This window comes from Thunnus maccoyii, chromosome 12, assembly GCF_910596095.1.
Source record: "Thunnus maccoyii chromosome 12, fThuMac1.1, whole genome shotgun sequence".
Lineage (NCBI taxonomy): Eukaryota > Metazoa > Chordata > Actinopteri > Scombriformes > Scombridae > Thunnus > Thunnus maccoyii.
In genome coordinates this window covers 31,554,374-31,568,171 of record NC_056544.1, presented here as the reverse complement: position 1 = coordinate 31,568,171, position 13,798 = coordinate 31,554,374, and the positions used below count along the sequence as shown (strand labels likewise).

Below are 13,798 nucleotides of genomic sequence, written 5' to 3'. Positions count from 1 at the left end.
CCTCCTCCTCCTCAGTGTATTTGTGTTTCCATGTTTCACTCTCTGAGGCTGAAGTTGCCCAATAATTGGAAAGAAGAGACGCTGTTTTCACTCCTCTGTCCTCCGTTTGTTGCATAATGTTGTTCTGACATTTGGAGCTGGTTCTTCGCTCTTCTGCTCACTGTTGTGTGTTGTTTTTAAGGAGGCCAGGAGGAGCCGCGGAGAGAAAAAAAAGACTCATTTGTGCTCTTGATTTACTCATTCTGTTAATCTATTACGCGTTCAGTCAGTGGGAAGTTTGAAGAAAGCGATTTTTTTTTCCTCTTTAATGTCAGTTACTGATCCAAGCTGGATCCAAAGCAGCCGTACGTCCTCCTTGTTCTCACATGTTCTTTGCATTTATTGTGCATCCACCTACATCCATGAAGCGCTCCAGAACCCTGAAGCTGAGTTTCTATCAACTGGATGACATCAGCAGAAACATGAAAGTGTCTACAGCACAAAAGTTTTAAGAATATCTGCATATCTTAGTCCAAGATCAAAATAATAAGGCTGTAGTCCGCTGGTCGATTAGTTGGTCGATATGCTCTCGTCTGATTAAATTCTCATTGGTCGAATAATCTCTGTGTTACTTTCATAAGGAGAAAAGTTCTACATCAACAGCTTTCCAGGATTAATCCATTATTTCCTGCGGCGGGAGGGACAGACTAACAAATTACCTGTGAAAACAACGGGGGTGTATTCAAAACACCCCCGTTGTTTTCACAACTTTGAACTCGCCCAACCTAACGGAGCCTGCTGGGTCTAACTTTTACTAACGTGACTTAACGTAACGAGACTTTTTTTTAAACGTGAAGGAAATTTTAACCAAATCGATGGCCTCTGAAAAATGCGCTTTTTTGAGAAAACTAAAAAAAACTTGTTTTCTTGCAGAATGCTATTTGTTAAGGATACCCAACACATAATACACTGTTTTTGGACTATATTATTATATTATGTGTTATAGATATTAATGCCTCTCAAAGTGCAGATAGGAGCTTTTGCACTTGGTGCAAGTTGGAAGAGGTTCTACAAAACGATGCTCTAAATTAAGTTAATAATTAAAATGAAATTAAAAATAAAATTAAGTTTGTTTTCAGGTAAAAAGATGTAGTAAATGTAATAGTTACTCCTTGTCCACTGGAGATGAATGTTCAGTGATTGGTGCTGTAGCCTCTCTACACATCCAGAGACTCTGTGTTGTGTTTTTGTTTTGTTGTGTGACTTTTCTGTCACAGCGAAGGGCGGGATTGTCCTGCAGACAGACTGAATATGAGCAGCCTTCCTTGTTCTCATCATCCAAAATGAAATCCGCCAATCAGAAAGGATAGCAGACAGGAGGTTTTGTGCTTTGGCCATCGATGTGAGAGAGAGAGAGTTCTTTCATTAATCAGGACCTCTGTATCTGACTTTGATTGTCACATGTTTGGGAAGATGAAGAGTCGATGGCTGTCAGGTTGAGTGTTGTTCTGTCTTTATGAAGCTGTGACATGTACACATAGATACATACAGATAAACATACATGCACTGATACAGATTACGCATGTATGTACACGGACACATACACCTATAAATATTATGCACATAAATACATCATTGCCATGAATTAGGGAACATACAGATGTGCAACACATGTAAACTGATTATCTGATGTAAATACTGTTGTTATTGACAATGAGCTTTATTTAATTAATGTATTTCTGGTAGTGATATAAAGCTCAACCAGGGACAGGCGTCGCAAATTAGCTTTAGCTATAAATCCAAAATGCAACACATCTGTTTCATGTTATTTTAACCTGTTGCAATGTTTTTTTGCATCGTCTCTGACCAATAAACTAATTAAAAAAAGAAAATATAAATATATATATATACGTGCACAGGCTTCAACACAGTTTATTCCGCTACATAGATACTGTATATACACGTATACATAAGTAAACAGGACTAAATGGTTTTTCTAAGGCAGCAGAAGTGATGGAGAAGCAGCTTCAGATCTGACAGCAGCCTCCCTGCTGTGTGAAACGCTCTTTCCTTCCCCTCCATGTAAATGAACAGATTTAGCCCTGCAGCTCAGCTGTAAACTTCCTTATTTGACTTGTTGGCATGAAGCTATTTATACTGAAGCTGTGGACTCTTTTTGGAGGCGGCGTGCTGTCGGAGGCGTCAGACGGCTGTTTGTCGCTCTCTGACATTCCTGCTGTCTGTCATCTATGAGCTCTGAGAGGGGAAATAACCACCAGCTGAGACGGTCACCGGACATCACTCTTGTTTTATTCTGGAGCTGTGCTTCCAAGCCTTTTCAGCTTGTGACCCCTTAAAATAAAGCAGCGTCACAGGTGTCAGATGTCTATGAGCTGAGTTTTTACCGCTAAACTGGTTAGATTGTTTCATCAGAGAACTTTTATTTATTCACTCATTAATCATCTCTCAACTCTACAGATTTATCTTGTGACCCGTTGGACGGTCTACAGACCTGTCGTCGCCTTTTAAAAGCCTTAAAATAGCACTAAATTGGCTCATATTTACTTTATAAGGTCTTAAGTTTAACATAGACATTTATTTCTCTTCCTGTCAGACATGACTGAACATAAATGTCTTCATCAGCTAAATCAGAGACTGTAAAATTGACTTCTGACCTACTCTGACCCCTTTATGTACTGAACTTTGTACTTTCATGGTGCATTAACCTGATGTTCAAAAGGCCTGTTATGTATAAAACCAAACTCTTTTCATACAGAGATCAGTCAAAAATCAGTCTTAAATATCTTTATATTCAGGTCAATAACACTTTATTTTATGGCTCTCATCATTTCATAATAAGTCTCTTGAAAAGAACTTAGGAAGGAAAATATTGAAACAATGTTCTGAAACAGTTAATATATGAAGTTTCTACATATTAGCATTTTGTTTTTTAAGAAAGAATCAGTGGTAAAGGTAGAGTTTATAAGAGGAAGAAGAATTCTTTATGACAGATCAATTTAAACCTAATTATATTAATTTATTTGTCCATCTGAACATTTTACATGTTCAGCTGACCTGCTGTGCACTGACAACAAGTTCCTTTGGTAAAACAAGAATACTCTTATCGATTAACTGGAATTAATTAAAATTGTACCAACTGATCCCAGGCGATACTTGTAGTAGGATCACTTTGATGGTTTTTTTTCATGTTTACAATAAGGTAAATATAGAATATCGCCAGCCTTAATGAGTGAAATCACTTTATTTCAGTAGAATCTCCACGATTTACCAAACTCGTCTTTACAGGTCTGGCCAGTGAGGGAACAGAGCTGCAACGATTAATTGATTAGTTGATTGGCAGAAAATTAATCATCAACTATAATCGAATATTCGTTTGTAACTTTTTTTCAAACAAATATGCTAAATATTTGTTGGTTCCAGCGTCTCTAATGTGATTATTTAATGCTTTTCTTTGTCAGATGTGACAGTAAACTGAACATCTTTGGGTTTTTGACTGTTGGTTGTCCCCTTTGTCTCAGGGATACAGGCATTTTTTGACAATACAATTAATCAACTAATTGAGAAAATAATTGTTAGTTGCAGCGCTAATACTACTATATTAGCTGTGTTGCACTATCATGTTTTAATATAATCCTGCTCTGCTGGAGTCTAAACTGCTCCATTAAAAAGGCGTGGTCTGGGAATTTATGGTACAATTATGTCTCTTGAATAAACGGTGTAATTTATTGTCTGGGAATCTGAGCTACCTTCCCTCCCAGGAGAGTAATTGTGATTGATGAGTACTAACACGTTCCCTGTTGGCTACTACAGTTAGATCACCAACTAGCCCTGTGAGTCGTCTCTGCAGGTGTACGTGCAACAATTAATGTGTAAAGTAGAAATAAAAAGCAACATAAAATGGGAATACTGATGTGAAATTAAGTGCTGGTATGTCAGTATTGTCCATCAGTGAAGTCCTGCTGTAAATCCACATGCTCACGTTCCACACTGACAGACAGTATTTGTTTCCAGGCTGCAGGACATCTCTGCAGCGTTTGGTTTGTTCCCAGCCTGCAGTCTGCTGCAGCTCAGCTGAATGTTTGTGATTCCCAGAAGAGTTTCTAACTCCAGGCAGCATTCTTCCTTCAAGAAAACACATGTCCTGGCCGAGGCGTTCCACTCTGCCACAGAGCAGAGACGTGATTGATAGCAAACAAATGTTCTGTACAGTTCAGAGTGTGTTGACTCAGCCGAGAACCTGCATCGGCTTCCTGGACCGAATAGTCTGAAGAGCTGCAGCTGCCGGATGGACGCAGGAGCAGTTTATGACTTGTTAGATATGAGCAAGAAGCTGTCACAAGACGAACCAGCTGAGAAACCAGCTGCAGAACAGTTTTCAACAATGACAGGCCTTCATCAGAGCCAGAAACTGAACATCCATCAGAGTTTAGCAACAGACGAACGTGATACTACGGTTACTGTTTGGTTTACTATGAGTTTCGTGCCTAATTCATTTCACATTTCTTTAGGTATGTTCACCACTAAATCACAATAAATGACATAAGACCCTTTACGGTGGGTCACTGACAGGGTCTAAATCTGGTTCTAGGCTTCATTATTTCAGTTCTTCATATGTTGGATGTTCCTGAATGAACATGTTAAATCACATTACCCAGCAAGTCTGGGGCCAAGTGGTATTCCAGTGTAGCAAAACTGCACACATTGCACTCAGACGGTGAGGAATGTGGGTTTAATTAGGACCCAGCAGCTAATTTTTGCCCCAGGATTACCCTACTAGACCTGGACTCCCATGGCCCCCAAAAATCCTAGTGACACTTGCAAACGAGTCCTCTCGGTGTAGAATAAACAGGAAAACTGGAGTATGTTCGGCCCATTAGAGAAAAGCATCTGAAGGGAGTTTGAGGTGAAAGGGGTCACTTCAGGTGGTTCAGGTGCCTGGGCTGGACGCCTCCCTCTGGGAGGAGGGCCCGGGGAAGGGCAGGGGGGGATTACGTATCCCATCTGGCCTGGGAACAGCTGGAGGATGTGGTTATGGGAAGGAACTCTGGGCTACCTTACTTGGACCAACAGTGCAAAACTAACACCACGGTAACACCTCTGCAGCCTTCTGTGGTCTTCACAACTTCAGACATGAACATTTTCTGATCATAAAAATAGATGTCTTCATGGCTCTATGTTCGTCCATCAGTCAAAAACGGTTGGAAGGATTCTCATGTAATTTGGCTCAAATATTTATGGTCCCAAGAGGATGAATCCTACCAAATTTGGTGATCCTCTAACTTTTCCTCCAGCACTATCATGAGGTTCATATTTGTGGTTCAGGGTTAAATATTTCAACAGCTATTGGAGGGATTGCTATGAAATTTTATGCAGACATTCATCTTCCCTCAGCGAGCATGACTGTAAACACTAAGGGTGTTTTCAAACCTGCGTAGTTTAGTCTGGTTGAATGGGACTCTTGGGTTAGTTTTCCTCCTTGAAATGATTTGTTTGGGCAGATATGAACAGCGAGGACATTTTTAGAAAGTGGGGACAAATCAACAGTTGCTATCAGCTATGAATCGAGGTCTAACAACCAAGTATGTTGTCTTCTTGATATTTAAGCAGATAGGAGCTTCTTCAAGACCTTCTTCCATCTCTCTCACCCAGACACATCTGACCAATGACAGGAGAGAATGATCTCACTTGGCTTTTCGTGATGCATTTTGGGTCGCTTGAGTTTTATTCAGTTTGAAAAGAAATGTCCTTTGTCTGGTTTAAATACGCTGGATGGATCATTCCTGGCAGAAACCAAGGGTGTATTTCATCTTTAAAATGTGAGTTTGTTTACAGCCCGTGAAAGCAGTTGAATCAATCTTAGCAAATTACTTGGTAATTTGTTTTAATTAAAAGTGGAATGAGAATGAGAGAAAACCTTCCTGGCAATGCTGACAGGTGAGCTTCCTGTTTGAAACCAAGCAGTTCGCTCTGAGTCACATCTCCGAGCAGTTGGTGGGTGAATCATTCCCAGCAGTTCTATGAGGATTTAACATGAAGGTGTAAAGTTACAGGAGGAGGCAGAAGTTTTCCTGAGTAGGCGGATAAATGTCCAGTACGTTCAACCTGAACATGATTTAAACCACCGACAAGAGAAAAGCTGTTTATATTTAACTCCTGCTGCTTCCTCTGTGACCTCTGTGGTTCCATGTGCAGATTTCTTTGCTCTGAACAACTTTTATTTGGATATTTATTCACTATAAAAACAAGTCTAATGATTAAATCTGCACTGGTGGAAAAAATATGCCCTAGAAAGCCATGTGATGGCCAGAAGGCCAAAAGCCTGTCAGCAGATACTTTAACTGTTTCCACCGGAGGTTGGAAACCTGAAAATTTTGGGGGGAGAACATTTGGAAAGCGAAGGCGTTGTTGAGTCACGAACCTTTTATTTCACATGTTCCTGGCAGTGTTGGGGTTGATATCAGATATGGATTAATACTAACTCTCGTGTTGGTACTTTCCTGTGAGCAGAAACAAACCCTGAGGCCGATCGTCTGACAGACTTTTTGTTCTGACTGGGTTCAGATCTTTTTTGCTCTGAGCTGTTTGTTAGTCTTCAAACAGCTGCTGTGAGCTCTCACTCTGCTGAATAAAAACCTTTGGGTCTGATAAGCTTCCTGCTTATACTGAACAAAGCTATCGTTGACCTTCACTCTGAGTTCCCCATGAGCCTTTCACACAGGCGAGATGTTGAGTAACTTTCTTTATCCTCCATGATAAGACAATGTGGCCGAAACTGAACAGGTGTCCCTCAGTAATTCTCTCCATCTGGGCTTCGTATCATGAAGCCAAGAAAATAAATTCCTTTTCACTGAAAATGTCACAGTTCGAGTGCCTGTCTCTGGTGTTGCGTCACTGTTTTCAGTGTTTCCCACAGCCGAGGACTAAAACATCCTCCCTGTTTGCGGATTCATGATACAAACTTTTTTGTTGCAAGTAACGTCTGAAATCTCTCTGAAATACAACTTCTGCCTTCACTTCTTTGTCTTTCTCAGCTTGATTTGCAGCCAGTTGGTGTTTCTGTTGCTTTGTTTCAAACTGTCTGTCAAATGTCTCAGATATTGGATTGATTGCTATGAAATGTGCAACAGACATTCACATCATCAGGTCAAAACTTTGCAATTTGTACAATACCTACAACACTAATAACAATCCCTTCAGCCTCAGCTGTACTTTGTGTGTAGTGCTAATCAGCAACAATTACATTTTTTTACATGTGCTTACAGTAATACTAGTTTGGACTTGAACTTTTAGTTTCAGTTTGGTGCTCTATACAAAGAGCTTTTCATCTTCACAGAGCTTCTGGTCTGGCTGCGTACACAACTTTTTTTTTTCTGTCCTCTCTTCAAGAGAAAAAAATGGTTAGTCCTCTTAAGTCTGGCTGTCAGAAAGAGGGTTTCAGACGGTCTTAAGGTGCCGGTATACTCTGTCAGAAGTGCTTGTTGGTTGAACAGCTTCTGAAACCTCCTCTCCTCATTTCAGAAAGTATAAAATAAATTTTGAACTATAAATCATGTAAAGATATTCCAGTAGAGACCTAGAATATAAATATATAGCTGGAAATGTGCAGAATATGAGTCCTTATAAAGTTGTGTCTTGCAGATAACATTTGTCTGAGGTTTTTATTTTCTGTAAAGCATCCAGAGAAATTATATCTGTCTAATTTTTATAAGACAGATGAATATAAAACAAAAAGTCAGAATGATACAGTCTGCCAGACTGTGCTGTTGACTGATAGTCCGGATGTCCTTGTTGTGTCTGCTGCAGGACTGGGTGACCGCTACTGACATCAGAGTGACCCTGAACAGGCTCAACACATTCGGAGACGAAGTTTTCAACGACCCCAAGGTCCTCAAGTCCTACTACTACGCCATCTCTGACTTCGCTGTGGGAGGAAGGTAAAGACCTGAGAAAAGATCTAATGCATACAAACTTAAATTAGTACAGCGATTTTCAAAATAAGAGGGGTTCCTGCAGTATCCAGGGGGCACGCTGAAAGCTCAATTATCAACTCAACTCAGTACAAGCAACTAAACTAAATATTTAAATTGTGGATTGATTTAAAATAATACATCCTGATATGTGTTAAGGAGGAAAATAAAGAGCCAAATAGGATTTAAAAAATATACAATAACCAGTAAGTTTCCCATCAACCTGCATCATGTTGCAATTTCATGAAAACTAGCCAGCAAGAGAGCTGAGAAGTTGAAATAGTTTGTTAAAAGTGACAGATAAATAGTTGAAATAGAGTCAGACAATAGTTAAAGTAATGCATAATTGGTGCATTATACATGAAAATCATGAAAAAGCTAAATGTAACATATAGTTTGCTAAAAGTAATGTATAAATAGTTGAAATAAACATATAAAAAATATATAAATGCATGAACTACAGTATCTTACAGTAATATATAAAGCAACTTCAACACTGTTAGTCGTATGGAAAAAAGTAACAATATCCACTTGATCTTATTAATAGTGATAAATAACATCCAGTTTAATCCTTTCATCATATTTTGATGACGATGAAGGGTGAGCTCATCTGACTGGTGCATCAGACAGAACAGGTTGGGAAACACTGAGTCATAACTGACAGGAATATATAATGTGCTGTGCCACAATATAAAGTTACAACTCTTATTAGAATACAAAGGTTTCTGCTATAAAAAGACGAGTTTTTTCTTGTTTCCTCCTGAGTGTGAACATGTTTCAGCAGCCTGAGGTTCATGAAACCTGCTCAGACAAAGGAAACTCTCCTGAATGACTGAGTGCGGTGTGGTGGTCTTGATGTGTCACTGTGTGGTCTGCTTCCCTGTGGCCTGGTCAGGAATCCACATAAGAACTCCTTTTCCTGCACGTCTGAAAAAAAAAGGTTTCGACAGGCATTACAAGAGTGTTAAACGGGCTGCCAGCCTGCACCGCTGCACAGCCTCTGCAGCCATAATCTGTTTGAAATGTGGAGCAGATTTCCATTACACAGCCTGCATTCCTGGCATTCCTGGCCAGCAGGGCTGGATTACAGGGAAACCGGAATGGGGCGGACTGAGCGCCATGATGGGCGGAAGAAAAGGGACGAGTCTTGAGTGGGAGTACCTGTCAGGGCTGCAGGAGGGATTTCTTAGGAACCGTCTCCTCCGTCAACCCCACCCTGATTTACCTGAACGTGTTTACCTGGAGCTGAGCAGGACAATCAGCTCAGTGGCTCGGGAATATCAGGCAACCAGGGGTCCTGCTCGTTTTTCCTGCAACATTTTCAAACTTCCAACACTGTGGTGGACGTGAATCTCTTCTGGTTGAATCATCAGTACAACCAATGAGACACTGAGCTGAGAGAAAAGATAACTAAAGTCCAAGATCAAAGCCTAAGCGTAAAATGAAAGGTGCAGGATTCTCCTAAAAAACAATGTATAGACAAATACAAAAGTAATCCTTCTCAATCATCACTTATGACCCACTAGAAATGTGTGGTGGTGTATTTATCTGCAGAGACTCTGCCCTCTGCCTGTATTTTATTATTATTTTGATGTTCAGGATGTTTCTGGGCATCAACCTTTGGGCAGTGGGTGTGTAGCTCCCAGCCAATAACAACGCAGAGTGTGAGGTTGGAACTGGTAGTGTAGCAACCAGGTTACACGTCTGCTCCGCTCTGCTCTCTGCTCTCTGCTCTCTGTGTCATGGATGTATAAAGAGCAGCAGGTCTATGTGTCTGTTGACTGAGGGCGGGGCTGCAGAGCAGAGAGGCCACAGCGAACAGGATGAAGCTCTGCATTCACACAAAAGGAGGTGTGGGTGTGTTTATTTGTGCTGTAGAATGTAACCACCGTGAAACTATCAGAAAATAAAGTTTTATTTCTCTGATTCATGACTTGATTCTCGAGCACGGCTCCCTCCCTTCATTCACTCTCTAGCGCTCTCTCTCTCTCTCTCTCTCTCTCTCAGCTCACTTTGGTCGAGCCAGGGAGGAGGGGCCAACTTTGAGTTCTGTGTTTACAAACACCAACCTACAAATACTGCATAGTATATCTTTAACTAAAAGCCTACAGTCTAATAGCTAACTAGCATCAACAATAAAAGTAAGTCAGAGCCTACAGTCTGATAGCTAACTAGCATCAACAATAAAAGTAAGTCAGAGCCTACAGTCTAATAGCTAACTAGCTAAAAGTCTAGTTACTAATTTAAGTTGACACTAAGTTTCTAGTAGTTTAGTAAAATCAAAGATAAAAGTCTTCATAGTTGCTAACTTCTGTAGCTAACTAAATTCAAGTATAAAATCCAGATAGTTGCTAGCTTAAAGTAAATGCTAACAAAAAGCATTAGTAGCTAACTTAAGTAAAAGCTAACAGTGTACTAGTGAGACACAATTAAAAAAACAGTCTAGTTGCTAGCTTAAGTTAAAGCTAACAGTCAAGTAGCTAACTAGCATCAACTATAAAAGTCTAGTTACTAATTAAGTTGACACTAACTTGTGACTAAAATGTGAAGACAAATGTCTAGTAACAAAAGAACAGTCTCATATAGCTAACTTAAGTCGAAGCTAAAAGTCTTTTTGCGACATTTTTTAATAACTTTAATTTAAGTTGAACCTAATAGTCACCAGAGGACAGTTAATCTGTTCCCTTTAGACTTTTAATAACTGATAATGCAAAAGGGATGAATATTTTTTGTATCAACTGAATGTTTTCAGTCATACTGAATTTGTAAAATAAAAACAGAACCATTTGTACTTCAAGTCCTATTTATAGCAGTGGATCCCAATCTGAGGAATGTAATCCAACCATCTAACAAAGATTAAATTCCTGAATGTTTCTCTTGAAACACACATTTTTGTTTGTTGAGAAAACAAGCATGCAAGAATTTCTGAATTCTTAAATAACTTCTCTATATTTTGCAAGTGGTCCTTTTTTTAGGCTGTGCTTGTATGAATCTTAATATATAAAAGCTGTGCTTGCAATGCTACATGTAGGTACCATGTTTTGTGGCTGTTTGGAGACAACAGTCAGGCTTTTTGTAACGTTGTGCAACTTTTTGTATTAGTTGGTGTGTTGCAGATGAGCAGGCAGCCCCTTTAAGCTCACGGTCTTCTTTCCCGCTGTCAGTTTTTCCACGTCTCTCTGCCAAGAAACACCTGAGACAATGAGCAAAGGTGGCTGCCGAGCAAGTCCTGTCCTGTTGTGAGGGGCTCTTTCCCCCTGAAGAGATTTGACAAAACTTTCCCTCAGAGCCACCAAGCGGAAAAACCTCATCAGAACCAAAAATAATATCAACACCACATCGTCCACTGATGGCATTTTAAACTCTGAGAGGCTGCGAGTACTCACATGTCACACATACAGAATATAATGTAAAACTGAAGAGTTTTTTAAAGCAGTGTGGAGAAATGTGTGCCATGACATTATGACTAAACACCATCAGAGTGGTCATTTTCATCTTTCTTTGTGAGTAAAGAGGTTGACAGTAGTTGAGGTGTGAGGTCTGATCAGGGAACGTGGGTATGGTTGCAGCTGTGTGTTATCCAGGTGTAACAAGTGTGTCGCTCTGTTCTCAGGTGTAAGTGTAACGGCCATGCCAGTGAGTGTGTGAAGAACAGCAGAGGACGGCTGGTGTGTAACTGCAAACACAACACCGAGGGCGACGACTGCAATGTCTGCAAACCGTTCTACAACGACCGGCCCTGGAGGAGAGCGACGTCCGACAACGCCCACGAGTGTCTGGGTGAGTCTTCTGCCACAAGACTGCTTCTCTTATTCCTTTACTACTGCGACTGTCTTATTGTCTTCTGCTGCCGTACTGCAACTACTACCTTACTGCAGCTACTACCTTACTGCAGCTACTACCTTACTGCAACTACTACCTTACTGCAGCTACTACCTTACTGCAGCTACTACCTTACTGCAGCTACTACCTTACTGCAACTACTACCTTACTGCAGCTACTACCTTACTGCAACTACTACCTTACTGCAACTACTACCTTACTGCAGCTACTACCTTACTGCAACTACTACCTTACTGCGGCTACTACCTTACTGCAACTACTACCTTACTGCAACTACTACCTTACTGCAGCTACTACCTTACTGCAGCTACTACCTTACTGCAACTACTACCTTACTGCAGCTACTACCTTACTGCAACTACTACCTTACTGCAGCTACTACCTTACTGCAACTACTACCTTACTGCAGCTACTACCTTACTGCAACTACTACCTTACTGCAGCTACTACCTTACTGCAACTACTACCTTACTGCAGCTACTACCTTACTGCAGCTACTACCTTACTGCAGCTACTACCTTACTGCAGCTACTACCTTACTGCAGCTACTACCTTACTGCAACTACTACCTTACTGCAACTACTACCTTACTGCGGCTACTACCTTACTGCAACTACTACCTTACTGCGGCTACTACCTTACTGCAACTACTACCTTACTGCAACTACTACCTTACTGCAGCTACTACCTTACTGCAGCTACTACCTTACTGCAGCTACTACCTTACTGCAACTACTACCTTACTGCGGCTACTACCTTACTGCGGCTACTACCTTACTGCGGCTACTACCTTACTGCAACTACTACCTTACTGCGGCTACTACCTTACTGCAACTACTACCTTACTGCAACTACTACCTTACTGCAGCTACTACCTTACTGCAGCTACTACCTTACTGCAACTACTACCTTACTGCAGCTACTACCTTACTGCAACTACTACCGTACTGCAACTACTACCTTACTGCAGCTACTACCTTACTGCAGCTACTACCTTACTGCAACTACTACCTTACTGCAACTACTAGCTTACTGCAGCTACTACCTTACTGCAACTACTACCGTACTGCAACTACTACCTTACTGCAGCTACTACCTTACTGCAGCTACTACCTTACTGCAACTACTACCTTACTGCAGCTACTACCTTACTGCAACTACTACCGTACTGCAACTACTACCTTACTGCAACTACTACCTTACTGCAGCTACTACCTTACTGCAGCTACTACCTTACTGCAGCTACTACCTTACTGCAACTACTACCTTACTGCAGCTACTACCTTACTGCAGCTACTACCTTACTGCAACTACTACCTTACTGCGGCTACTACCGTACTGCGGCTACTACCTTACTGCAACTACTACCTTACTGCAACTACTACCTTACTGCGGCTACTACCTTACTGCAGCTACTACCGTACTGCAACTACTACCTTACTGCGGCTACTACCTTACTGCAACTACTACCTTACTGCGGCTACTACCTTACTGCGGCTACTACCGTACTGCGGCTACTACCTTACTGCAACTACTACCTTACTGCAACTACTACCTTACTGCGGCTACTACCTTACTGCAGCTACTACCGTACTGCAACTACTACCTTACTGCAACTACTACCTTACTGCAACTACTAGCTAACTTTATCTGCTTTACTGCAACTTCTACCTTACTTTAACTGCTTTAATGCAACTACTGCGCAACTTGATCTACCTTACTGCAGCTACTGTATAACTTAAACTGCAGCTATGACTGCTTTACTGCAATTATTACAGCTTTACTACTGCTAATGCCTTACAACAGCCACCGCTGCTTTATTAGTACTACTGCTTTACTTCTTTTACCACTGCTACTACAGATGTTACTGCCTTCCTGTAGCTACTCACTACAGGTGTGTAGCTTTACTACAGCAGCTAATACTTTACTACGGCTACTGCTGCTTTACTACGACTGTTACTGCTTCACTTTGGCTTTTACTGCTTCAC

At 40.9% G+C, this 13,798-nt stretch overlaps 1 protein-coding gene across 1 annotated transcript in view; it reads left to right on the top strand.

Annotated features, from left to right (window-relative positions):
- Positions 1-13,798, top strand: part of lamc1 (laminin, gamma 1) — a 68,449-nt gene that overhangs the window by 31,729 nt on the left and 22,922 nt on the right. Inside the window, exons 3-4 of the mRNA XM_042427743.1 lie at positions 7,804-7,934; positions 11,581-11,747. Coding sequence (XP_042283677.1) covers positions 7,804-7,934; positions 11,581-11,747 — 298 coding nt within the window. The remainder of the gene's footprint in view (positions 1-7,803; positions 7,935-11,580; positions 11,748-13,798) is intronic.